This window comes from Myxocyprinus asiaticus, chromosome 29 (assembly GCF_019703515.2).
Source record: "Myxocyprinus asiaticus isolate MX2 ecotype Aquarium Trade chromosome 29, UBuf_Myxa_2, whole genome shotgun sequence".
Lineage (NCBI taxonomy): Eukaryota > Metazoa > Chordata > Actinopteri > Cypriniformes > Catostomidae > Myxocyprinus > Myxocyprinus asiaticus.
In genome coordinates this window covers 22,493,093-22,519,174 of record NC_059372.1, presented here as the reverse complement: position 1 = coordinate 22,519,174, position 26,082 = coordinate 22,493,093, and the positions used below count along the sequence as shown (strand labels likewise).

Here is a 26,082-nt window from a genome sequence, read left to right as displayed (position 1 = left end):
TTCCACCTCTTTTGTCTCCAGCAGAACCCTTGCACGAACACACAAGAATTCTCTTGTTAGCAAGCATTTTCTGCTGCAATATAGATTTGAGATATTGTAATGATTAAATCATAATTTATACATAGAAATAACTTTGCACAAGTAGAACAGGTTGACACAATAATTAACACAATATGGAGGCAAGTTACTCAAAGGCAGCTGAGGTAACACTTTTGAAGCAGTGTATAAGTCTGTGGCAACTGTAACTTTTTTTAAAAAGCTGAAGTGTTTGTTTTTTTCAGTGTTAAAATAATTAATATTCCAGCTTAATATGCAGAGAAAACTATAAGTAAGCCATTTGTAGGTTGATTTCACCGAAAATTGTAAACAATGTGGCTCTGTGGCGCTATCAAAACTTTGCTCTGTTTGTTTGAGCATTCCAACCAGCCTGACACATCAACATTGGCTCAACCAATAACGTGAGTTTAAAGCAGCTGTGTGTCCAACCAATGGCATGTAGGGGGAGTGTTCAGCCTGAAAACAATAATTATTTTTCACAGTTCCGTTTGGTGATGTTAGTGGTGCACATTACACTCTTCAGGATACATCCAGTAATTTGTTGTGTTAGACATTTTTACACTTGAAATCTCCATGGAAACATTTAGTAACATCAAAAATCTTGCCATCCAAATTATTATTGACTGCAGCATTTTTCAAAGACGTAAGCCACTTTCAACCTCCACACGAGAGTTCTCACACCATGTAATCTCATCTAACTGTTCCTGGAGGAAATGCACCAGGAAAATGTCTGTGCCATATCTGGGAGATGAAAGCACATTTTTATTTCGGCTGTCTTTTCTTCAGTCTATAGTGCTAATAAGCTTCTTTTTGATCTGAGCAGTCTGAAAGGTTGCTCAAAAAAGGTATTTACTTGCAAGCACTCAGTTCAAGGTGAAAGGGCATTGTGGTCTTGACCAACCTACTGTCAAGCAAGGTGTAATTTCAGAAGCATTTATGCATTCATTTGTCTTTTGGCCCTGGATTGGCGATGACCTTGTACCTTTTTCCAGATACAGTTGGTTTGACCCTGTTGAGTTATAATCGTCATTACCGAAAATGGGGATGCTTTCATTGGCAAAAAGGCTATGTGATATGGAAGTAACATGTCCGTGTGTACAACGATCCCGGCATTCACTGCTTGTTGAAGAGGCTCGTGGTGGCTATTACGTGCTTTATCAGTAAACTGATAACCCCTTCAGATGTAACTTCACACCGGCTCTCCCACATCAGCAAACACAACTGATAGACAAAAATGCTGCCACTTATTGTCCTCGGTTGTGTCACCAGCAGTCAATATCTTAGTTGTAAAAAACCTCATCCTCTGACAGCGAAATGCTGTCTGCATGTCGTATGGACTCTTCCGATGGCGTGATTCTCTGCTCCATTTGAGGATGCTGTATGTCCAGTGGAGAGTGAAAATGACTGGGGGAATGGGACGGAGGACGCTGAGAAGTTGCCAGGGAGCTGGTGTCAGCATTAGCATCCATGTGCATCCTGTATAGGTGCTGAGGAACACCCAGACTGCCTCCATCCAAGAGGAACTGAGAGAGATAGAGGCCCTCAGGATCTGTGAAGACATCATCATTGCGAGAGCAGAAGTTAAAAAAAACCTGGAGCACAAAAAGACTGATAGAATGAGAACTGTATCGCAAATGAATAAGCCCATTAGTCCAAACTCAATATAGACCTCTGATGTGCTCGAACCAACGAGTCATCCTGTCCCCGACATATTGTTAATATAAAGATTTCTTTCCCCCCAGTCATTTATTCATGCGCCCAGCTGTAAGACTCATGAATTTGAGACTTATTTTTAAAAAAAAATACATTATTGTGGCTATACTCCACATCTCTGTCAGAATATTATGATTAAGATCATTTTGATAGGTATTGAAATAATTTCCAAAATAGTCCAGCATGGATTTCCATTCAGGCTGGTTTATACTGGTTAGTGCTGGTGTTGTTGGTGAACCAGCATGGCAATAGCCATAGCTGTTTCTTGCTGGTTAAGATGGTCAACTAAAGCCGGCGCCTCACTAGCATACTCAAAAAACTAGATTTTGACTGAGGGTGACTGTTTTGCTGAGATCTCGCTCTCTTCAGTTGGAGGTATTTTTCGATACAAAATGGTGGGGGGGGGGGTGACAGACATAACGACCCCCCCCCCGACTTTCTCTGATCCACTGTGATGTGGAGCTCACCAAAATAACAGTGACAGAAAATTTTCCAGGTGCTGGAACATTTAACGCAGCAGAGATTAACGACCTCCTGTTGCAGACACTAATGCGCCCTCCGTCTCTCGCCTACTGGCCAGCGATTAAGTAAATAGAGCTTACACCTGAAAATCGCTGGGAAAATTATCTAGTGTGGCGCTGGCTTAATATGGTCTTGTTGGTTTAGAAGTTTAAAGGCTCTGATATACTTCTGGAGCAGTTCTTCTTCATTCTTCGTTCAGGGGTCAAAAGAAGTTTGAAACAGTCGAGCAATGGTATACTGTTTGCTAACATTCAGACACACACCACACCGCTGTGGGAGGCATTTAGAGGAGCATTTTAATATGAGGACCCTACATGTAAAACCTTAACTAATGTGACATTAAAATGTGTTATCAGTTACTTTATAGAATTCACATAAGGTCAGTAAAAGAAGCTGTTTTAACCCCTTGATGATGATTTAAATAATATATATGCAGTAGAAAATTTTTAATTTGTCTTGTTTACATTCTGAAATCATGAGCTAATGTGCTAACACACTATATGCGTCCATAATGTGCAGATTACACTGTTATTTTAATTTATGATGACACTGATACTATTGCAAAGATGAGTGTATAAAAGTGTTAATGGGCAAAATAAAGACAAAAGAATGATGATAGAAATACCTTACTTTGGGCAGATGTGTGAATGAGTTTTGCTGCAGAAGGCACACAAGTGAATGGGCACCTGAGAGTATTTGAGTAGATTTGATTCCTTTTGTAGCATAATTAAATAAAAAAAGGTTGCATGACATGTTCTTGGAAAATGTCTCCATGCGAACGATTATACAGATGTAGGTAAATTTGCACGAGCTCGCTAATAACTCTGCACGCCGGTGTGTTCATGTTGACTGATCTTGACTGATTGAACAACGTAAACAGAATCGGCCTCAAAGTAGGTTGAGTTTCAGGTCACATCTACTCATGACGTGGACCAATGGCAGTAAGAAGGTGTTAAGCAGCCAGTAAGAAGTTTTCCTAAAAGTTTGCACTTGCGAGCTGTTACGAACCACTGAAACTAATGCCAGATTTTGTTCTAAATTACATCACACCCATCTGTTCTTCGATTTTGTATGAAGTATATCAGGGCCTTAAGGATAGTTGCCTATGATTAAGCAGGCTGGTCATGAAAAAAACAGTTTAAACCAACCTTATCAGGAGTTGGTCCCCAAGACTGTCCATGATGGTTAGGCCAATCAGTTTTGCTGAATTTAAATGGCTTTTGTCAGCTGATCATGCTGGGAGACCACCAGCTGAAGACCACTTTGGAAAGCCTGGGAGGCTGGCAAAACCAGCTTAAAACAGCTAAGATCAGCAAACCACCTTAGGCTGGTTTAAACAGTTTTTTCAGCAGGAATCAGCAGCCCATGCTGGTGTCCAGCATATCAGCATTCACAAAATCCTATACTGCTGACCAACAGAGCTATTCATTTCAGCATGGTTAGATCTGTCGGGGAGTTGCAATTTCGAGTTGATGCTGTTTGGTTGATATAATGGTAGGGTATCATTACCTTGTAATGGGATTGTGCTGGCTGTGGTTTGATTTTCAATGTCCTGTGTGGACCAGGCATTCATTGCTGCCTCAGCCAGTGCAAACTGCTCTGCGACACCTGTAAGAGGCAGGAAGAAAATAAAGGTCACATATAGAGTACCATGTAATTGCCTCAAAGAAATGTGCACTGCATTTCAACCTTCTCTGTTTTTCTCATTCACATTTTACAAAAAAGGAGACACATTTAAATGAAATTCAAGACAATGAAATTACCAAATAGACTGTCAGCTCTACTCACAACAGACATCTACTGCTCACACACTGGTTTCAACTTCAGATTAAAAGTCCCTATTATTTTCATTGATGCATTTGGCAGACACTTTTATCCAAAGAGACTGACGGTGTATTCAAGGTATACATTTTAATCAGTGTTTGTTTGCTGGGAATTGAACCCATGACATTGCTAGTGCTATGCTCTGCTAGTTGAGCTACAGGAACATTCTCAATAGATGGATGGATGGATTGCTATGATGCTTTGGTATTGTGGATGGGTACCAGGGTGTTGCTATGCAGTTCTTTAAGTGTTCTGAGTGGTAGCTCTGGCTTTAAAGGCAAGCATCACTATTACTATTGTTCATACTGAGGGTTACTGTGGCAAGCACTACTACTTGCATACTACTACTGGTAATACTATATTACATACTGTTATATGTTGTAAAGTTGCTGCATTGGATTGAGTATCTGTGCTATTTTCAGGCAAATTGTAATGTGCTGTATAAATTGAATGTACCATACAAGCATTGGCAGTCATGTGGTAAATTTACAAACGGTGTCTCACCCGCAGCAAATCGTGCTTCCTTTATTTCATCAGTGAGGTGGGAGTAAAGTTGCTCGTCCTCCTGCAGTGCTGCTCCTAAACCTCCCCAGCCCCCTCCATCTCGAGTCCAGCCACACTGACCCCCTCCAGACGTTGCCTCCCCTCCCCAACTCTTCCACTCAATCAGGTGGGCAACCCGGCCCTGGGCCATCGCAGTGGGTTTGGTGATGTGGTCCTTAATTGTGGCCAGCAGTCCTGAGGAGATTGGAGGGATTAAAATGGGTGCAGAAAAGGGAAGGAAAGGAAAGGAAAGGAGGTGAAGAGGTGAGGCTAAAGAAGGGAAAAAGTGAGAACATTAAAGACAGGATAAATTGTCAGGGGAAAAAGGGACAAAGAGCTTATTCTCTCCAAGTTATTAAAGACTGCACAGCTTTTTAAAATGAGTGTCAAAGCAAAGAGGACACTGCCTATGTCATAAGCAAATTAAAGGGATAGTTCAAACAAACATGAAAATTTTGTAATTTACTCACCTTCATGTTTTTCCAAACTTGATTTTCCTACCTTCGTGGAATACAAAGTGAGACGGTAGGTACGTTAGCCTCAGTTGCTATTCACAGAGAATGGTGAATGGTGACTGAGACTAACATTCTGCGCAGCATCTTCTTCCGTGCTCCACAGAAGAAAGTAAGTAATTCTGGCTTGGAGCTACACAAGGATGAGTAAATGATTACCGAACATTAATTTTTGGTTGATCCCTTTAAAGGAATATTCCGGGTTCAATACAAGTTAAGCTCAATCTGCAGCATTTGTGGCATAGGGCCCTATTTATTGTGAGTGCACAATGCACAGCACTACGCACTACAAACGTATTTGTATTGGTATTTTTCCACCTTTTGTCGTGAAGTGATTTTTAAGTCACTGCAAAAGGGGCTGGTGGAAGAAGTTGGAGATAGTTATATGTTTTGACTTGGTATGATTGTTTTGACCACTTTGTTATTTTGATTATATTTTTGTTTTGTTTGAAGTGTAATTTGAATTTAGAAATATTTTTGGTTTAATTTTTTCGTGTTTCAATAAATGAATAAAATGTTTCTAAATCAAAATCAACTGGTAGAATTGAAGTGCGTTCCGATACAATCACTGTTAATACTAGCCATTACACCTATAATTTAACGGTGTAAATCCAAATCCTGACGAGAACCACATTTTCCATGCATATAAAAGCAGCGTGTCACTATCATAGAAATATGCTTTGCGAGCGCAGTTTTGCCTAACACACTTGCTCCTAGACTTAGCACATGCTTGCGTGAAAATACCAAAACTTTATGGCCATGCCCATTGACATTGCATGTATGACTTTTATAGCGCTGCACTTAGCGCTAGTGCTCTTAAAATAGGGCCTATGATGATTACTAGATCACTAATTACTAATTTATTTCGACTCGTCCTTCCTTTTCTTTAAAAAAAGGAAAAATCGAGGTTACAGTGAGGCACTTACAATGGAAGTGAATGGGGCCAATTTTTGGAGGGTTTAAAGGCAGAAATGTGAAGTTTATAATTTTACAAAAGCACTTACATTAATTCTTCTGTTAAAGCTTTTTAATTATTTGAGCCGTAAAGTTGTTTAAAACAAAATTTTTATGGTTGTTTTAGGGTGTTAGGGGTCACGGCTTTACGTTGTCATGGCAATAAAGTTGCAAAATTAGATATAACTACACAAAAAAGTTTAGTACGCAATTTTATCTCACTAAAATCATGCATATAACATGCATATTGTTTATGTCATGTTGCTATACTTTTGAAACTGAGTATTTTTACGTTTACGGATTGGCCCCATTCACTTCCACTGTAAGTGCCACAATATAACCAAGATTTTTGCTTTTGGTGGGACGAGTCTAAATCAATTTTTCTGGTAATCAACATTATGCCAAAAATGCTTTAAAATAATCTTAACTTGTATTAAAACTGGAATATCTCAAGGGCATGCCATCTGCAAGTTACATTGTTTACAGGGTTAGTTCCAGATCCAAAAATTAATATTATGTTATCATTTACTCATCCTAAAACTGAGGTTTTTAGTCCATAACATTCTACCTAACATCTCCTTTTCTGTTCCACAGATGTCATACCAGTTTAGAACAACATGAGGGTGAGTAAATGATGACATATTTTTTATTGTTTGGTGAACTGCCCATATAAGGCTTTATAATAATCTATTACTGGATGTGGCAATGCTTTGCTCTCATCATGACACATGTTTTTAGTCTTTTTCCCCAAGCATTTAATTTATTTAAAACTAATTTTTTATTTTATAAAAATGTAACATTTTGGTCAATCAGAGATTTGTCAGTCATTCCTTATACATATTTATTGGCTGCTGACTGCACTACACAAAAAGTTTTCTTTGGAAAAAGCTTAAAAACACAACACATTATTAGTCTCTGTAATTAACTTCCTAAAGAGGGTGTGCCTGAAGAAAAGAAGTCAATCAAATTAGATGACAAGTAAACAGTTGGCTAATGGGGCTTTTCCACTGGACGGTACAGCTCGACTCGGCTCAACTGTTTGCTTTTTGGGGGTTTTCCACTGTGGATAGTACCTGGTACCTGGTACTTTTTTTAGTACTACCTTGGTCGAGTTTCCAAGTGAGCCGAACCGATACTAGATGTGACGTCAAAACCCTGAAGATCACTGATTGGTCAGAGAGAATCGTCACTACCAGCGTCACTGGATTTGCGACACGGGACATCAACCCGCTAGTTTTAAAGTTAGCAACAGCGATAGCAGTATCATTTGTTCATGCGAATTGTAAAAAGAAATGGCTGTGCGCAAAACCACGCCGTGGTCAATAAACGAGGTGCAGATGTTCCTCTCATTAGTGACGAACGAAACGATGTGAAACGAAAAAGTCTTTCAGGAAGTGTCTCAGCTGTTGGCTGCACACGGCTACCACCGGACCTATCAACGGTGTAGGGAAAAGTAAAAAAAACTTAAGTGACTACAGAACCATCGAGGACCACAACAGCCGGAGTGGTTCAAACAGAAGAAAGTGGAAGTGGTTCGACCAAATGGACGCTATCTATGGCAATAGACTGGCGAGCAATGGGAGGGAGAGTGCCCTGGACTCAGCCACGGTGTTGTTGGAGTCCACGATGGAGGATGGTATGTTTTGTTACATTAACTCTATATTCTGCCTGAAAGATTCAGTTTATTTAGTTGACCAGCTACTGGAAAGCTTGCTTCTGAAACAACCAGGCCAATTTAACTGTTACACTTGTGTAAAATCACCATGCAACAACTGCTTTATGCAGCACAATCAGCTAGTAGCTAACAGCTGACGGTCGTGTTATTGTTTATGGTCAGTAATGTTTGTGTCGCGTTTAAGATGATGTCACGGCAGTAGAGACGGCGCAACTATGATGATCAGCCTATAATCCCACCCATGTTGCTTCGGCACTAAACTGCAGTGGAAAAGCAAGCTCAGAAAAGTAAAGCGAGCAGAGTCGAGTCGAGTCGAACCATAATGTGCAGTGGAAAAGTGCCATAAGAGGCACTGTAAAGAGAGACAGGGAGAGAGAGAGAGAGAGAGAGAGAGAGAGAGAGAGAGAGAGAGAGAGAGAGAGTGGACTCAAGTGGACTCAAGATGGCGCCGAGTATGGCTGCTGCGTTGCGAGCTCCGACACAACATAGCAATGTTTTGTTTGTTTTGTTCACAATTCTTATGTTTTTTGTCTTGGATGTTGTCTGCCTTATTGTCTACTACAGACAGACACTTTTGGACATTGGTTCAGCAATTACACACCGTAAACCGGACTTCACATTCCTCAATGCCGACCCGCTGTTTACAAACACGCAAGCGGAGCCCTTTGTCTGGGCAGCACGGCCGCGGAAACGCAGGAGGAAAAGGGGAAACAGAGCCGGCGTTCTCATCAGAGTAAGACGCCGCGCAAATCGACCCCCGCTACCCACTATTCTACTGGTAAATGTTCAGTCTCTGGATAACAAGCTCTGCGAGCTGAAAGCGCGGATCTATTTCCAACGAGAGACGAGGGACTGCTGTATTATCTGCCTAACAGAAACCTGGATGTCTGCGGAGATTCCAGACTCAGCCATTGAACCCGCGGGGTTCTCTGTGCACCGAGCGGACAGAGCGAAAGACCTCTCAGGTAAAACTAGAGGAGGTGGTGTATGTTTTATGATCAACAAATCCTGGTGTGATCAGAGGAACGTACATTCCATCAAGTCTTTCTGTTCTCCTGATCTGGAATTTCTTATGCTTCTGTGTCGACCATTCTGGCTACCGAGGGAATTCACAGCGGTCATTATCACAGCTGTGTACATCCCGCCACAAGCCGACACAGACCGGGCACTCAAGGAACTGTATGGGAGTATAAGTGAGCAGGAAACCGCGCACCATGAGGCCGCATTCATTGTGACCGGGGACTTTAATAAAGCCAGTTTAAAATCAGTCGCACCAAAATATCACCAGCACATTAGTTTCAACACACGAGGGGACTGGGTTTTGGATCATTGCTACTCTCCGTTCCGGGATGGCTACAAATCCCTCCCCCGCCCACCATTTGGCAAATCGGACCACTCTTCCATTCTGCTTCTGCCCGCTTACAGGCAGAAATTGAAACAGGAAGCACCCACCCTCAGAACGATCCAGTGCTGGTCGGACCAATCAGACTCTATGCTACAAGACTGTTTTGATCACACGGACTGGGAGATGTTCCGGTCCGCCTCTGATGACGACATCGAGCTTTACGCTGATAGCGTAATGTGTTTCATCAGAACGTGCATAGAGGAAGTGATTCCGACCAGAACTGTACGAATCTATCCGAATCAGAAGCCGTGGATCAATAGCGATGTTCGCGCGGCACTTAACGTGCGGACCTCCGCTTTTAATTCCGGGAACGCGGAGGAGCATAAACAAGCCAGTTATGCCCTCCGAAAAACTATCAAAACAGCAAAACGCCAGTACAGGAGCAAGATTGAAGGACAGTTTAACACCACCAACTCTAGAAGCATGTGGCAGGGAATTAACATCATCACGGACTTTAAAGGGAATAAAAACTCCGCCATGAACACCGCTGCCTCTCTACCGGATGAGCTAAATACTTTTTATGCTCGTTTCGAGGGAAATAACACCGCCCTCGCGGAGAGAGCTCTCGCGGCTGAAGCTACAGAGGTTAGTTCACTCTCCGTCTCTGTAGCGGATGGAACCCGATCCTTCCGACGGGTGAATATCCGCAAAGCCGCGGGCCCAGACGGCATTCCGGGCCGCGTCATCAGATCGTGCGCGAACCAGCTGGCTGGTGTTTTTACGGACATTTCCAACCTTTCCCTCTCTTTGTCTGTAGTCCCCACATGCTTTAAAACATCCACCATTATGCCTGTACCAAAACAATCAAAAATAACTTGTTTAAATGACTGGTGTCCTGTTGCTCTGACCCCCATCATCAGCAAATGTTTTGAGAGACTAATCAGAGATTACATCTGCTCTGTATTGCCACTCAATCTTGACCCGCTGCAGTTTGCTTACCGCAACAACCGCTCCACTGATGGTGCCATTGCATCCACAATACACACTGCTCTCTCCCACCTGGAAAAAAAGAACACTTATGTGAGAATGCTGTTTGTAGACTACAGCTCAGCATTCAACACCATAGTGCCCTCCAAGCTAGATGAGAAACTCCGGGCTCTGGGCTTAAACAGCTCGCTGTGCAGCTGGATCCTGGACTTCCTGTCAAGCAGACGCCAGGTGGTTAGAATAGGCAGCAACATCTCCTCATCACTAACCCTCAACACTGGAGCCCCGCAGGGCTGTGTTCTCAGCCCACTACTGTATTCCTTGTACACACATGACTCTGTGGCAACACATAGCTCCAATGCCATCATTAAGTTTGCTGATGACACGATGGTGGTAGGTCTGATCACTGACAATGATGAAACAGCCTACAGAGAGGAGGTGCACACTCTGACACACTGGTGTCAGGAGCACAACCTCTCCCTCAACGTCAGTAAGACAAAGGAGCTTGTGGTGGACTTCAGAAGAAAAGACAGAGAACACAGTCCCATCACCATCAATGGAGCACCAGTGGAGAGAGTCAGCAGCTTCAAGTTCCTGGGTGTCCACATCACTGAGGAACTCACATGGTCCGTCCACACTGAAGTCATTGTGAAGAAGGCTCACCAGCGTCTCTTCTTCCTGAGACGGCTGAGGAAGTTTGGAATGAACCGCCACATCCTCACACGGTTCTACACCTGCACTGTAGAGAGCATCCTGACTGGCTGTATCTCCGCCTGGTATGGCAATAGCACTGCCCACAACCGCAAAGCACTGCAAAGGGTGGTGCGAACTGCCAGACACATCATCAGAGGTGAGCTTCCCTCCCTCCAGGAAATATATACAAGGCGGTGTGTGAAAAAAGCTCGGAGGATCATCAGAGACTCCAGCCACCCGAGCCATGGGGTGTTCTCACTGCTACCATCAGGTAGGCGGTATCGCAGCATCAGGACCCGCACCAGCCGACTTCATGATAGCTTCTTCCCCCAAGCAATCAGACTTCTGAACTCTTGATCTCCCACGATCAAAATACATCAGCACTGCACTTTATTACCCTTACTCTTATATCTCACACCGGACTATTATAAATTATATTATTATTATATTATGTTCTCTCTTAACAACTGACTATCAACCGACAGCCTGAATGTCAATACAGTACAATACTGTACATTCTATATATATTTTTTTTAATTTATTTTTTTTTATTTTTTATATACTTTTTTTTTAATTTTTATTGAATAATGTGTATCTATATGGTAAAATAAAAAATAAAAAAACAGCGTATTGTATACTGTACAGTGTATGTTATTATTTGTATTTATATATGTTATTGAGTGTAATTATGTGTATAACAGATGTTTAAATTGTGTTGTGTTAATATGATGTTATTGTAAATTGGTATATGTCTCATCACTGTCACGACTGCTATGTTGATCGGAACTGCACCCAAGAATTTCACACACCATTGCACTTGTGTATATGGCTGTGTGACAATAAAGTGATTTGATTTGATTGATTTGATTGAGAGAGAGAGAGAGAGAGAGAGAGAGAGAGAGAGAAAACATGCACTCCTGAGCTCCTGCAAATCTACTACTTAATGTTGAATTAACCTGGACTATCTTGGATATTTTTCAAGGAGATATACAGTATACAAGCATTCAATCATCAACATAATTACCACTTGGATTAATATTCTGTATATTTAACTTGGATTTTTGGGATAATCTATCTGCAAAAGGACACCAAATGACTTACAACAACCCTGCACTAGAAACAAACCAAAAGACCAAAGGGACAGTTACCAAAGTGAGTACCCTCCAAATAATTCTATCCAAGTGTGTTCTTCAAAAACCACAACAAAAAAACTTAAAAAACCTTAAAAAAGACAGAAGTTTTACTGCCTAAAATAAACAATAGAGTTACTGGAGCTACCAATGCTTACCTGCTTGCCAGACCACCCTGCATACATCTTGGAGGTGTGAAAATGTAAGTGTGAAAAAGTCTGGGCCAAAACAAAAGCAGAGATGAGCCACAGCCTCAGCACAGGTGCTAATAGCCCATAACACTCAGCCCACAAAACCCTATTGTGTGGAGGCCATTCCTCTGAATTACCCAAAAGAAGCTTCAAATGAAACAGCACGGAAAGTTTACAAAAAAAGGGACTGACATAAAACCCAGAAACTTTGTTTACAGACCTCCATAAGGATGGCAGCACCAGCAACCTGATCTTTTACACCAACAAGCCCCATGCATGGCACAAGGCCATAATTTCAAATCAAAATCAAATCAAATCAAATCACTTTTACTGTTACACAACCATATACACAAGTGCAATAGTGTGTGAAATTCTTGGGTGCAGTTCCGAGCAACATAGTAGTCGTGACAGTGATGAGACATAAACATCAATTTACAATAAACATCAGATTTACAACACAATTTAAAATCTAATATACACATAATTACACACAACACAATATACAAATAATAACATACAATGTACAGTATACAATACACACAATATAGAATACACATTATACAATAAAAAAGTATATATAGTATATATAGAATGTACAGTAGGTTGTATTGAACTGAATTGACATTCAGGCTGTCGGTTGATAGTAAGTTGCCAGTGTGTTGTTAAGAGAGAATATAATATAATAATAATATAATTTATGACAGTCCGGTGTGAGATATAAGCGTAAGAGTAATAAAGTGCAGTGCTGATGTATTTTGATCGTGGGAGATCAAGAGTTCAAAAGTCTGATTGCTTGGGGGAAGAAGCTGTCATGAAGTCGGCTGGTGCGTGTCCTGATGCTGCGATACCGCCTGCCTGATGGTAGCAGTGAGAGCAGCCCATGGCTCGGGTGGCTGGAGTCTCTGATGATCCTCTGAGCTTTTTTCACACACCGCCTTGTATATATGTCCTGGAGGGAGGGAAGCTCACCTCCGATGGTGGTCTGGCAGTTCGCACCACCCTTTGCAGTGCTTTGCGGTTGTGGGCGGTTCTATTGCCGTACCAGGAGGAGATGAAGCCAGTCAGGATGCTCTCTACAGTGCAGGTGTTGAACCGTGTGAGGATGTGGCGGTTCATTCCAAACTTCCTCTCAGGAAGAAGAGGCACTGATGAGCCTTCTTCACAATGGCTTCAGTGTGGATGGACCATGTTAGTTCCTCAGTGATGTGGACACCCAGGAACTTGAAGCTGCTGACTCTCTCCACTGGTGCTCCATTGATGGTGATGGGACTGTGTTCTCTGTCTCTTCTCCTGAAGTCCACCACAAGCTCCTTTGTCTTACTGACGTTGAGGGAGAGGTTGTGCTCCTGACACCAGTGTGTCAGAGTGTGCACCTCCTCTCTGTAGTCTGAGGGTTAGTGATGAGGAGATGTTGCTGCCTATTCTAACCACCTGGTGTCTGCTTGACAGGAAGTCCAGGATCCAGCTGCACAGCGAGCTGTTTAAGCCCAGAGCTCGGTCGGAGTTTCTTATCAAGCTTGGAGGGCACTATGGTGTTGAATGCTGAGCTGTAGTCTACAAACAACATTCTCACATAAGTGTTCTTTTTTCCAGGTGGGAGAGAGCAGTGTGTATTGTAGATGCAACGGCATCATCAGTGGAGCGGTTGTTGCGGTAAGCAAACTGCAATGGGTCTAGTGAGGGAGGCAGCACAGAGCAGATGTAATCTCTGATTAGTTTCTCAAAGCATTTGCTGATGATGGGGGTCAGAGCAACAGGATGCCAGTCATTTAAGCAAGTTATTTTGGATTGCTTTGGAACAGGCACAATGGTGGACATTTTAAAGCATGTGGGGACTACAGACAAAGAGAGGGAAAGGTTGAAAATGTCCGTAAAAACACCAGACAGTTGGTTCGTGCACGCTCTGATGACGCGGCCCAGAATGCCATCTGGACCCGCGGCTTTGCGGATATTCACCCGTCGGAAGGATCAGGTTACATCTGCTACAGAGACGGAGAGTGAACTAACCTCTGTAGCTTCGGCTGCGAGAGCTCTCTCCACGAGGGTGGTGTTATTTCCCTCGAAACGAGCATAAAAAGTATTTAGCTCATCCGGGAGAGAGGCAGCGGTGTTCACGGCAGAGTTTTTATTCCCTTTAAAGTCCGTGATGATGTTAATTCCCTGCCACATGCTTCTAGAGTTGGTGGTGTTGAACTGTCCTTCAATCTTGCTCCTGTACTGGCGTTTTGCTGTTTTGATAGTTTTTCGGAGGGCATAACTGGCTTGTTTATGCTCCTCCATGTTCCCGGAATTAAAAGCGGATGTCCGCGCATCAAGTGCCGTGCGAACATCGCTATTAATCCAAGGTTTATGGTTCGGATAGATCTGTATTGTTCTGGTCGGAACGACGTCCTCTACACACTTTCTGAAACACGTTACGCTGATAGCGTAAAGCTCGATGTCATCATCAGAGGCGGACCGGAACATCTCCCAGTCCGCGTGATCAAAACAGTCTTGTAGCGTAGAGTCTGATTGGTCCGACCAGCACTGGATCGTTCTGAGGTTGGGTGCTTCCTGTTTCAGTTTCTGCCTGTAAGCTGGCAGAAGCAGAATGGAAGAGTGGTCCAATTTGCCAAATGGTGGGCGGGGGAGGGATTTGTAGCCATCCCGGAAGGGAGAGTAGCAATGGTCCAAAACCCGGTCCCATTGTATGTTAAAACTAATGTGTTGGTGGTATTTTGGTGCTACTGATTTGAAACTGGCTTTATTAAAGTCCCCAGTCACAATGAACGTGGCCTCAGGGTGCGTAGTTTCCTGCTTGCTTATAATCCTGTACAGTTCCTTGAGTGCCCAGTCTGTGTTGGCTTGTGACGGGATGTACACAGCAGTGATTATGACCGCTGTGAATTCCCTCGGTAGCCAGAATGGTCGACACAGAAGCATGAGAAATTCCAGATCAGGAGAGCAGAAAGACTTGATAGAATGTACGTTCCTCTGATCACACCAGGATTTGTTGATCATAAAACATACACCACCACCTCTGCTTTTACCTGAGAGGTCTTTCACTCTGTCCACTCGGCGCACGGATGTTCAATGGCTGAATCTGGAATCTCAGTAGACATCCAAGTTTCTGTTAGGCAGATAATGCAGCAGTTCCTCGTCTCTCATTGGAAAGAGATCCGCGCTTTCAGCTCGCAGAGCTTGTTATCCAGAAACTGAACATTTGCCAGTAGAATACTGGGTAGCGGGGGTCGATTTGCATGATGTCTTACTCTGATGAGAACGCCGGCTCTGTTTCCCCTTTTCCTCCTGCGTTTCCACGGCCGGGCAGCCCAGACAAAGGGCTCTGCTGGTGTGTTTGTAAACAGCGGGTCGGCATTGAGGAATTTGAAGTCCGGTTTACGGTGTGTAATTGCTGAACCAATGTCCAAAAGTGTTTGTCTGTCGTAGACAATAAGGCAGACAACATCCAATACAAAAACATAAGAATTGTAAACAAAACAAACAAAACACTACAATGTTGTGTTGGAGCTTGCAACGCAGCAGCCATACTCAGCACCATCTTGAGTCCAGATTTTGGACTTTCACACCTCTCCTCATTGAAAGAAAAGGAATTTGTGGGGTTTTCTTGCTAAAAATAAAAAAATGAGGAAGACACAGCAACTATTAATGTCAACATATACAAAACAACAGGGATAGTTGTGGTGAAAAGCATCCATGGGCTCTTTGAAAAAAACTTCCTCAAGATCAAAAAAAGAGCACAGCAGGAGCACACTACCTGTGACCAGCACCTCACCACAGAGGAGTCAGATAGTATCCCTGCTTCCACCTCAACCACAGACGATCACTTGGCACAGAGCACAGAGATATCCCCAGCACTGAACAAACTAAAGACACCCATTCAAACTGCTATTGCTCTAACATGAGGGATAGATTCACAGCACTGGAGGAGAGCTGGTCCAACTCAGAGAGTTGACCATCCCTCTCCACACAGCCCAAAGCACATTCCAGCACAGCAACAACCCTACAGTCAAGTACAGAGAGAGAGACGAACTCAGGAGAGAACTGCCCACACTACAAACCGAAGTGAGTGAGCTCCGGCAAGGGAAGGAGAGCCTAAAGGTCCAGCTAGCAGCACTGGAAACCCAACTCTTACAGCAGACTGAAAGCCACTGGGTTCAGCTGACAGCTCTGAGGGAGGAGATGAGAGAACTGAGGCAGGAAACAGGGTCTAACTGCACAGAGTTCACCTCACCAGAGGAACCAGTGGTGCAGGACACTCCCCACTCTGACCACAGCCCCCAGACCTCAGAGTCACAACCCAGCCAAAACCCTTCAAACCATTCCACAAACTCACAGCCAGTCTGTGAATCAATCAACCCCACAACACCCACAGAAGACACACCAAAACCCAACATATGGGAGTCACGTGATGCCTTGCGAGGTTCAGACGTGAAAATGGTGAGCTCTGTGCACTTTGCTAGTTTTGATATTTTTTGTGTCATAAACCGGTGAGATTTGATACACACTGATCCATAACTGTTCTAGGAAGACAACATGTCAAAGAAATTAAAATCCTCGGGCTTTGGAGACATTAAAAGACACTTACGTGCTCAGGCTGATGCCCCTCCAGAGGCCTCGAGCTAGGGAGTCGATTTGGCTGGAGAGGTGAAAGAGATTTGGCGACAATTGTTGAATGTGTCGTCAATGCTGACTGAGGTCTTTACTGACTTGGAGGATCTTGCTGCAATACGTCGATTGATCACGGCCATGGAGCCGAAATTCACTGAGATGGTTACAAAGTGGCGGATGTCGAGAAATGGATCGATTATCTGGCGTCATCAGAGAGGGAATTAGCTGCTAATCCGCTAGCGACCAGGGCGGATCTGGAGTGCATCTGGGAAAAGTTGGAGGATATGGTAAATCATTACCGGCGGAATAATGTCCGAATTGTTGGAATTCCCAAAGGAGCAGAGGGTCAGAATATGGTGGAATTCCTGGATGGGCTCTTTCCGAGTCTGCTCGACATAGCAGGCCATAAGCTGGAAATCGAGCGAGCTCACAGGGTCCTGGCTCAGCGATCCGCTGAGGGAGACAGGCCCGATCAATTCTGGCCAAATTTCTGAGATCATCCGATAAAGATCTTGTGTTACGTGAGGTGAAGAGTAAAGGAAGGCATTCTTGGAAGAACCACAGCATTTTCTTTTTCCCAGTCTTTGCGAATTCAACAAGAGAGAAACGTGATAGATTCAAGGAATGCAAGAACTCTTACATCAATGGAAGATCACTTTTGCACTGATGATTCCGGCCAAACTGAGAATAGATACTAAGGATGGCCGCAAAATATTTACATGCCCACAACAAGCATTGTCTTTCATAGAGACAATGGGGTGAGTAAGCTATTTGGTGTTTCTTATGTGGCCCCCAAGTGAGGTTGTCTCGCTAAACATACACTCAACTTTCTGAAGAAACTGGGCACCATTTTATTTCTTTTTGTGTTGGTTCCACCTAGCGGCTGGAGTTTGTTTTGTGTAGTAACACTCCTTCAAGAATCTCTTGCATTGACAGAGGATTGCTTTTGCACTGATGTTTCCGGCCAAATTGAGAATAGATACTAAGGATGGCTGCAAAATATTTACATGCCCACAACAAGCAATGTCTTTCTTAAAATCAATGGACTGAGGAAGTCATGGTGTGTTTCTCACATTGCCTCCCAAGTGAGCTTGTCTCACTGAACATACACTTGACCATCCGAGGAAGCTGGGCACCTTCTTTGTTTCTTTTTGTGCTGGTTCCGCCTAACGGCTGGAGTTTGTTTTGTGGAATAACACTTCTTTGGGACATTTATGAATGAATCTGCTCGTTCTTTGTGCTTGTACCTCCTATTGGCTGGAGTTTGTTTTGTGGAGTATTTTTTGCAGGACATTGGAAGGATTAGGTCATCTGCTGCACTCATGAACAGCCGTCTCACTGAACATTTGTTTGAGTGAAACTGAACAGCCTTTTTGTGTGTGTGTGTGTGTGCTGGTTCCGCTAGCAGTTGAAGCTTGTTTTGTGGAGGAACATTCCTTTGATACAGTTTTGTGAATGAATCTATACATTCTTTGTATTTGTTCTGCCTATTGGCTGGAGTTTGTTTTATAGATTATATTCTGTTATGTAATTCTGTCTCGCAAGATTTGTATAGAAGCACCGGACTTGAGCAATCCAATGGCAAGTTTGTCGCGGGGACTCTCGTAGGCATGCATGGACTGTTTGAGTTTAGAGGGATGGACGACAGCTGGCGCTGTCGTGCACAGGGTTAATGCACGCATTTTTTTTTTTTCTGTTTTTTTGGTTTGGGGGGAAGTTTGTGGTTTGATTGTAGCACTAATGGGGAATGTGGTATTTATAATTTTATTTTTGACACAAAATCTATTTTTTCTAACATGTCAAAATGTCAGTGTAAATATGAGTGGATTCTCTCTCTCCACATAGAATGTGAATGGGTTGGGGCACCCCATAAAAAAGAAGGAAGGTTATTTCTTTTCTTAAACATAAGAAATATGATATTGTGTTTCTTCAAGAAACGCATCTTTCTCTGCAGGAAGCTGACAAATTTGGGAAGATATGGGGTGGACATGTTTTCTTTAGTGCTGGCTCAAGTAAGAGCAGAGGAGTCATTACATTGATAAGTAAACATCTACAATTCAAATGTCTCAAACAGATTAAAGATAAATTAGGAAGAGTAATTATTGTTTTAGCAGAAATTCAGGGGCAAATGTTGATTTTGGCTAATATTTATGCACCTAACGCTGATGATCTGGGCTTTTTTTATAGATCTTGAAGGGATGTTGCAAGCCGCTAGCACACCTCATGATATAATACTGGGAGGAGACTTTAATATATTGATGGATTCAGTCCTTGATCATAGTGAAGCAAAAGTGTGTAAGCCCCCTAGAGCAACATTGGCGCGTCACAGGATGTGTAAAAATCTTGGCTTACAGATATTTGGAGACTTTTGAACCCATCTGTTAGGGACTATACATTTTCTCCATCAGTCCATAAGATTTAGTCTAGAATAGATTTATATATATATAAAGTACTGAGACAGAACTGAAGCGCCGAATGTCATCTGATGGCCTCAGAGAATTGACCCGATTGAAATACAGATATAATACTATTCTGTTGCAGAAGGTGGTGTTTTTGTTTTTTAGAGCAAGACAGTCATATTTTGAGTCGGGGGACAAAGCTTTTTCCTACCATTCCCTCAGTGAAATCTGCTGGTGGTGAAATTTTTACCTTGGCCATTGATATTTATAATGCTTTTAAAGAATTCTATCTTGATCTCTATAGTTCCACATCCACGAAAATAAAAATATCTAAAACATTGGACAGAAGCAACACTTTTTAACAACATGCCCTAGTTATGCACAAATTAGGAAAACATTTGTCCCCATTTCACAACCCATCACAAAGACTTTAATTGGATACATCACAAGGACAAACTTTCATACCTACTTGGAGAAACACCAGCAAGCTCAAACCTGGCTATGTCAAGATATGTCAAGTCCTGCCATGACAAAAGGACAACCAGTGGAACAGGACCTCTACCAGAACAACAACTGAAACACTGTTCCACGAGCATAAAATGGAAAACATAGCATAACAAACTGTTTTTATTTATGCATTTTTACTATTCCTTTATTTTATTTTATTGTATTTTTAGATTGTTTTCTTTAACTGCATGTATATGTGTGTAAATGTATATGTATGTATATTTAATGTTACTATGCTTTGGCAATGTAAAACTTTTCTTTTACCATGCCAATAAAGCTATTTGAATCTTGAATCTTGAGAGAGAGAGTGAGATAGAGAGAGAGGTTCATAATTGAGATATGCAGGCAGAGGGAAATTACATTAGCATGATTTGGCAGAGGCTGACTGCTCTTCTGATTCAGATGAATAATTCTGAATGATAATAAAAACATAGCAAACAACGCACAGTGTGTCTGACATGCACTTTGTGTTCCTCACCCAGTAGGGAGGACGTAGCCAGTTCTCCAATGTCATACCCACTGCTGCTCCTTTTATCTGACATGCTGCCATTGTAGGACTGTTGGTTATCCTAAATGAAAATGACAAAAGAGAAAATAAATATGACAGCTTGACATACCAAATAAAACCTGACAAAATATCACATTTCCACGCAACAGAGTGAATCATAGGTGCTGATAACACCTAACAAGATGCTTTTCCTAGATTGTACACATCTAGTTTGGGTGAAAGCACTCCTGTGTAATCTAAAATTTAAATATCTTCATAGACTGTCACAGGGAGAATACTGAATGACAGGCATTTTGTTTTAAGTACTAACATGATTGGGGCCTGGGTAGCTCAGCAAGTAAAGACGCTGACTACCACCCCTGGAGTCGCCAGTTCGAATCCAGGGTGTGCTGAGTAACTTCAGCCAGATCTCCTAAGCAACCAAATTGGCCCAGTCCCTAGGGAGGGTAGAATCACATGGGGTAACCTCCTTGTGGTTGCTATAATGTGGTTCTCGCTCTCGGTGGGGCGCGAGGTGAGTTGTGCGTGGATGCAGCGGAGAATAGAATGAAGCCTCCACACGCGCTCAACAAGCCATGTGATAAAATGCATGGATTGAAGGTCTTAGACACAGAGGCAACTGAGATTTGTCCTCTGCCACCTGGATTGAGGCGAGTCACTACACCACCACGAGGACTTAGAGTGCATTGCAAATTGGGCATGCTGAAAAGGGGAGAAAAAAAAAAAGTACTAACATGATTACAAAGTGGCCTATACATTTGGTTTTATGTTATGAGGTCTGTGTTGTAACACTCCCACTATTGACTCTGGCTTTGTGAAAAAGACATGCACACACCTTGAAAATGGGCTGTCCCTCAGCATAGGACTGAAGCTCTTCCATGGGGTGTAGCTGGCCATTTTGAAGCTCTGTAGAAACAAATATGCTGCTAAAATTTATAAATTCAGAGTGGTTTAAATGTCTGAGACCTCTTGAGAAACAATTTCTATTTTGCATTTTAATACAGTTTTTCCTTTACATATAATAATATCAACATACTGTAAAAATTGATTTGTGAAAATTGAAATTGAAAAGTCAACATAAATTTGCAAAGTATTCTTAAAATTTAGTTTGTCCCATTATTTCTGAGTCTTGTGAAATAATAATTTAATGTAAATAAACATTATTTGTACTTCAGACCTTTGTTTTGTTGGACAAGAAAAACTAGCTTCATACCATGTGACCCACATTTGGTTTTTGATCACTGAATATGTGTAAATTTTTCACATGGAGCCACACTGAAAGCCTCTGGGATTTAATCGTAAATGACCTTAAAGAATATTAATACAATGGAAGGGAATGGGGCCAATTTTTGGAGGGTTTAAAGGCAGGTATTTTAAATTTATAATTTTATAAAAGCACACATTAATTATTCTGTTAAAGCTCATGTAGTATTTGAGCTGTAAATTTGTTTAAATCATAATTTTTACAGTCATTTTAGGGTTTTAGGGTTTCTTGGCATTACATCATCATGGCAACTAAGTTGTAAAATTGGCTATAACTTTACACAGAAAAGGTTAGTAAGCGATTCTATCACATAACAACTTGAACAACTGAACCCAGAATATTCCTTTAGTATGAAAAAGTTTTTTAAACTGGAATTTAGGCAAGGCAAGTTTATTTGTATAGCACATTTCATACACAATGTCAATTCCAAGTGCTATACATAAAAAATTATAAAGAAAATACAAGATATAATTTTTTAAACAATTAAGAACAGAAATAAGAATAAAAAGTAATAAAATACATTTAAAAAAAGCATAAATGATTAAAATGAAGGAAAGAATAGGAAAGAATACAGAAATAAAATGATGCAGTGCAATCAGTAAGTGCAGCAAAGTGCTCAGTCAATAAATGCACAGCTTAACAGATGAGTTTTCAGTCTGGATTTGAATGTTTTTTATTTAAAAGGATATAAAGATAAATGTATTACTTCTGGAGTTATAGGCACTCTAACTTTGCAAATCACAACACAACACACACAAAAAAAAGTTTGTGCCTCTCTGAGTTGGAGTGGAGTGGATGGATAGGACTCACTGCTGTTGCTCCCACATTTCCATGGCAACAAGAGATTGTCTTGCCAACACCTCTCTGGGGATCCCCAGTGTGCGAGAGTACATTTTCGTCACCGGCCGCATCTCATTGAGGCGAGACCTTAAAGAGGACAGCTAATCTCGACCTGTGGAGCCTCTGGACCCCACCAGTGTGTTATTGAATGGACAATTTGTTAATAGGTCTCAACTGACAATGTGTGACCTTTACAAATTCACACGTCGTGCATGTCTTCCCCACTACAACCCACCTCCCATTCATCAGCGTGAAACATCCATCTCACAAATGCATTATACATCAGTTTTGACCCTGGCATTTAGCACGTGATGCTCCACCTTAGCTACGGTGTCCCTGAACTTTGTACCTTCCTATGAAGCTCAGACAAACAAACACTGCATGCTCGCTTCCTGGGATTTACAAATCTTCCACTTCACTGCAACCCCGCTGCTTGCCATTTCCTTGGAGGACACCTTGAACTCCATTTGTAAATACTCTGTGACTCTACATCTTTTCTTCACCCAGATTGAACTGTCTCAGAGCCTTAAATTCCACAATATAACAATCACTACATCTCTCTCCCTCAGTCGCTATTCACTTTCATTGGATGTTTTTTCCATATAATAAAAGTGAATGGTGACTGAGGCTAACAATCTGCCTAAAATCTCCTTTTAAGTTCCACGGAAGAGAGAATAGGTCATACGGGTTTGAAACAACATGAGGGTGAGTAAATTATGACATAATCTTTATTTTTGGGTGAACTATTCCTTTAAGACTGGGTTGGGTTCTCTAAGAAACTTAGAGAAGTTATTTCTGATCTTCTCAGAATCTAGTCTGCTACTTCTGCATCAATTAAAATCTAAAGATGTTCCAAAATGTTTGTGCCAAAATAACTGATAGAAGCAAATCCATCAGTCTAGCAGAACAATCATTATATAATCTGGAATGCAGTACACATTTACAAGAAGCAATATTGTAGCATCAATTTCCCATTGCTGCCCAAATTTGTTTATTTATTTATTTTTTATCTGATCAGTATCATACAACTCCAAAGCTGCACATCAACACTGTACTTAATTTCAGTCACAACAATATAAAAATACATATGCTAATTTTGCATAAAGAAAATAAATAAAAAAATAATAATAATAATAATATATATATATATGTAAATATTTTATTGTGATTTTACTCCATGCATTAAGGACTTATTATGGTAATGCTCTCCTTGATGGAAATGGACAGACAGGTGGATAAAGAGATAGAGGGAGTGCTGGACGGACCAGCAAGTAGGCTGATGGACACAGGACGGACAGAGAACAAGACTCAGACAAGATTGAGACAGATAAACTCAGAGACAATCACGAAGAGACTGACCTTGGTGACCTTTGCAGAGGCAGGAGCCCATGTTCATCAGCTTAGCAGTTATCTGTTCACCATGCTGACTGAGAGTGGGGCAACGGGGAAAAATTAGCTACAGACAGAGAGAGAGAGAGAGAGAGAGAGAGAGAGAGAGAGTGCTGGAAAGAAGGGGATATGGAACAGGCAGAGGCAGAGGAAACCAAGTAGATAATAGAGGTGGGGAAAAGATAGAAGGAACACAACTGGTTCAGGAGAAAACCAGCTGTGTTGTGTCTATCTGAAACACTGAAGCACTGTTTCACTAGTGGGGATGGAAGTGAGGCGAGGATAAGAGAGAGAGAATAAGTGGGAAAAACAGCATAGTGACTGCCTGCATTGAATCCCTCCCCTAAACCCCTCTCTTCTCCTCCCCCTTCTTCTCTTATTTTCTACCTCTGCCTCATGACTTCCACACTCCCTGCATACTGAAATTGCAACCTTTTATTGACGTTATAAAGCTGAAAATTAGTGTGCAATTGTTAGAGAAGAAAAAAGGGAAAATAAAAATATTAATAGACAGATAACAGATAGAGAAAAAAAGAGATAAAGAGAAGATAATTGTGCATGAGTGTAATGACATCTGTTCAGGTAAGGCTCTGCATGGTGGCTGAAATTTCCAGAGCAGCATAAAACATTTTCTTCAAGGGATAGTTCACCCAAAAATGAAAATTCTGTCATCATTTTACCTACCCCATGTCATTCCAAACATGTTTTACATTCTTTCTTCAATGGAACACATTCTGTTTTATTGTAATGGACAAGGATGCAATAAAAGTAAATGGTGACTGAGGCTAACATTCAGCCTTACACCTCCTTTTGTGTTTTATGGGAGAAAAAAGTCATACAAGTTTGGAACAACAATAGGGTGAGTAACTGATGACAGAATCTTCATTTTTTTGGGTTAACAACATAATAGTTTACTACTTATGCAAATTGTGTGTGTGTGTTTTTTTTTTTTTTTTTTTAGTTTAATGAGTACTGGGTCTATATTGTATTTTCTATATAATTGTATTTTTAACTGTCTATTTGTTGCAAAGTAAACACTATATTTTGTAAATTAAATATCTATCTACTATCCCAAAAAATACAAAAATGAATGCCAGCACTAACAGGTGAAAACAAGAATAGTTGAAACAGAGCACATGATTAGTTTGAATGTAGCTTTGTGCTGCCCTCCAGTGTCACAAATGTAAAAGTCCAAGCAAAAGCACACTCAATGTGAAGGATAACCTTTTTTATAGATTTTGCTAGTTGCCTAAACTACATGTACTTAACAGCAGAGCATTACAAATATTTGTTATGTAATGTGAATTTTGGGGTCATTGGTTTGTACAGTGCATCCAAAGCACATGGAGAGTAAGAGTCTTACTCAAGGGCACAACAGAAGGAGCATGACATTTATATTTAACAAAAAATAATTTAGCAGATGCTTTTATCCAAAGGGACTTACAAATTAGGAATACAGCAAAAGTGCTTCGTCATAAGGAGGCAATAACTTAGAAGTGCTGCAATACAAAGTTTCAAATTGCTCAGAGAAGTACAAGTAGACAGGGGTGAAAGAATGGAGTAAGATTTATTTATTTTGAAGAATTTTTGAAGAAAGAAGACATAAATGCATAAATAGGATTGGGTCAGGTGCTCATGAAAGAGATCCATCTTTAGATGTTTCTTGAAAATTGTTAGAGAATCAGCGGCTCGGGTGGAGTTCTTAAGGTCGTTCCATCAGCAAGGTAAGGTGGAAGTGAAAATCAGAGAAAGCAATTTTGTGATTCTGTGAGATGGCACAACAAGGCGCCGTTCATCCGCTGATCACAAGCTTCTGGAGGGCACATAGATTTGAATTAGTGAGTGAAGATTGGTGGCACGGAACCAGTGGCTGTTCTGTAAGCGAGCATCAATGCCTTGAACTTGATGCAAGCAACTAATGGCAGCCAGTGCAGTTTGATGAAGAAAGGCGTTACATACGCTCTCTCCCTCTTCATGCATTGAAAACCAAACTTGCTGCCACATTCTGGATTCATTTCAGAGGTTTAACTAAACATGCAGGAAGTCCTGCCAGAAGAGTATTGCAGTAGTCCAGTCTAGACATCACAAGAGCTTGATCAAGAAGTTATGTAGCATGCTCAGATAGAAAAGGTCTGGTCTTCCTATGTTTTACAGTGCGAATGTGCATGATTGTGCTGTCTTTGCGATGTGGTCCGTGAAGTTCAACTGATCGTGACTGAATGGTGAAATTATGTTATATAGTTGGGCTCACAGGAACAACAAGAAGTTCTGTCTTTGCTATGTTGCAGGCTGAGATCCGTGCAGCTACCATAAGAATGTCATGCTGGAATGAGAGGTAGAGTTGTGTGTCACTGGCATAGCAATAATAGGAAAAGCCATGCGATTGAATGACAGACCCCAGTGAAGCCATGTACACAT

General features: G+C 41.6%; 1 protein-coding gene across 2 annotated transcripts; it reads right to left on the bottom strand.

Moving 5' to 3' along the window:
* Positions 1-1,312: 1,312 nt before the first annotated feature.
* LOC127420094 (protein FAM131C-like) lies at positions 1,313-23,880 on the bottom strand. Of its 2 annotated transcripts, none has more exons than XM_051662081.1 (6): positions 23,635-23,880; positions 21,007-21,077; positions 20,142-20,232; positions 4,621-4,929; positions 3,802-3,900; positions 1,313-1,606 (listed from the first exon to the last, which is right to left on the bottom strand). In XM_051662081.1, exons 1-6 carry the CDS (start codon positions 23,669-23,671, stop codon positions 1,338-1,340), a joined length of 876 nt encoding a protein of 291 aa, XP_051518041.1. In that variant the 5' UTR covers positions 23,672-23,880; the 3' UTR covers positions 1,313-1,337. The 2 variants fall into 2 exon arrangements, with proteins under 2 accessions (XP_051518041.1, XP_051518043.1); XM_051662083.1 differs by having other exon boundaries at positions 4,621-4,854.
* Positions 23,881-26,082: the final 2,202 nt, after the last annotated feature.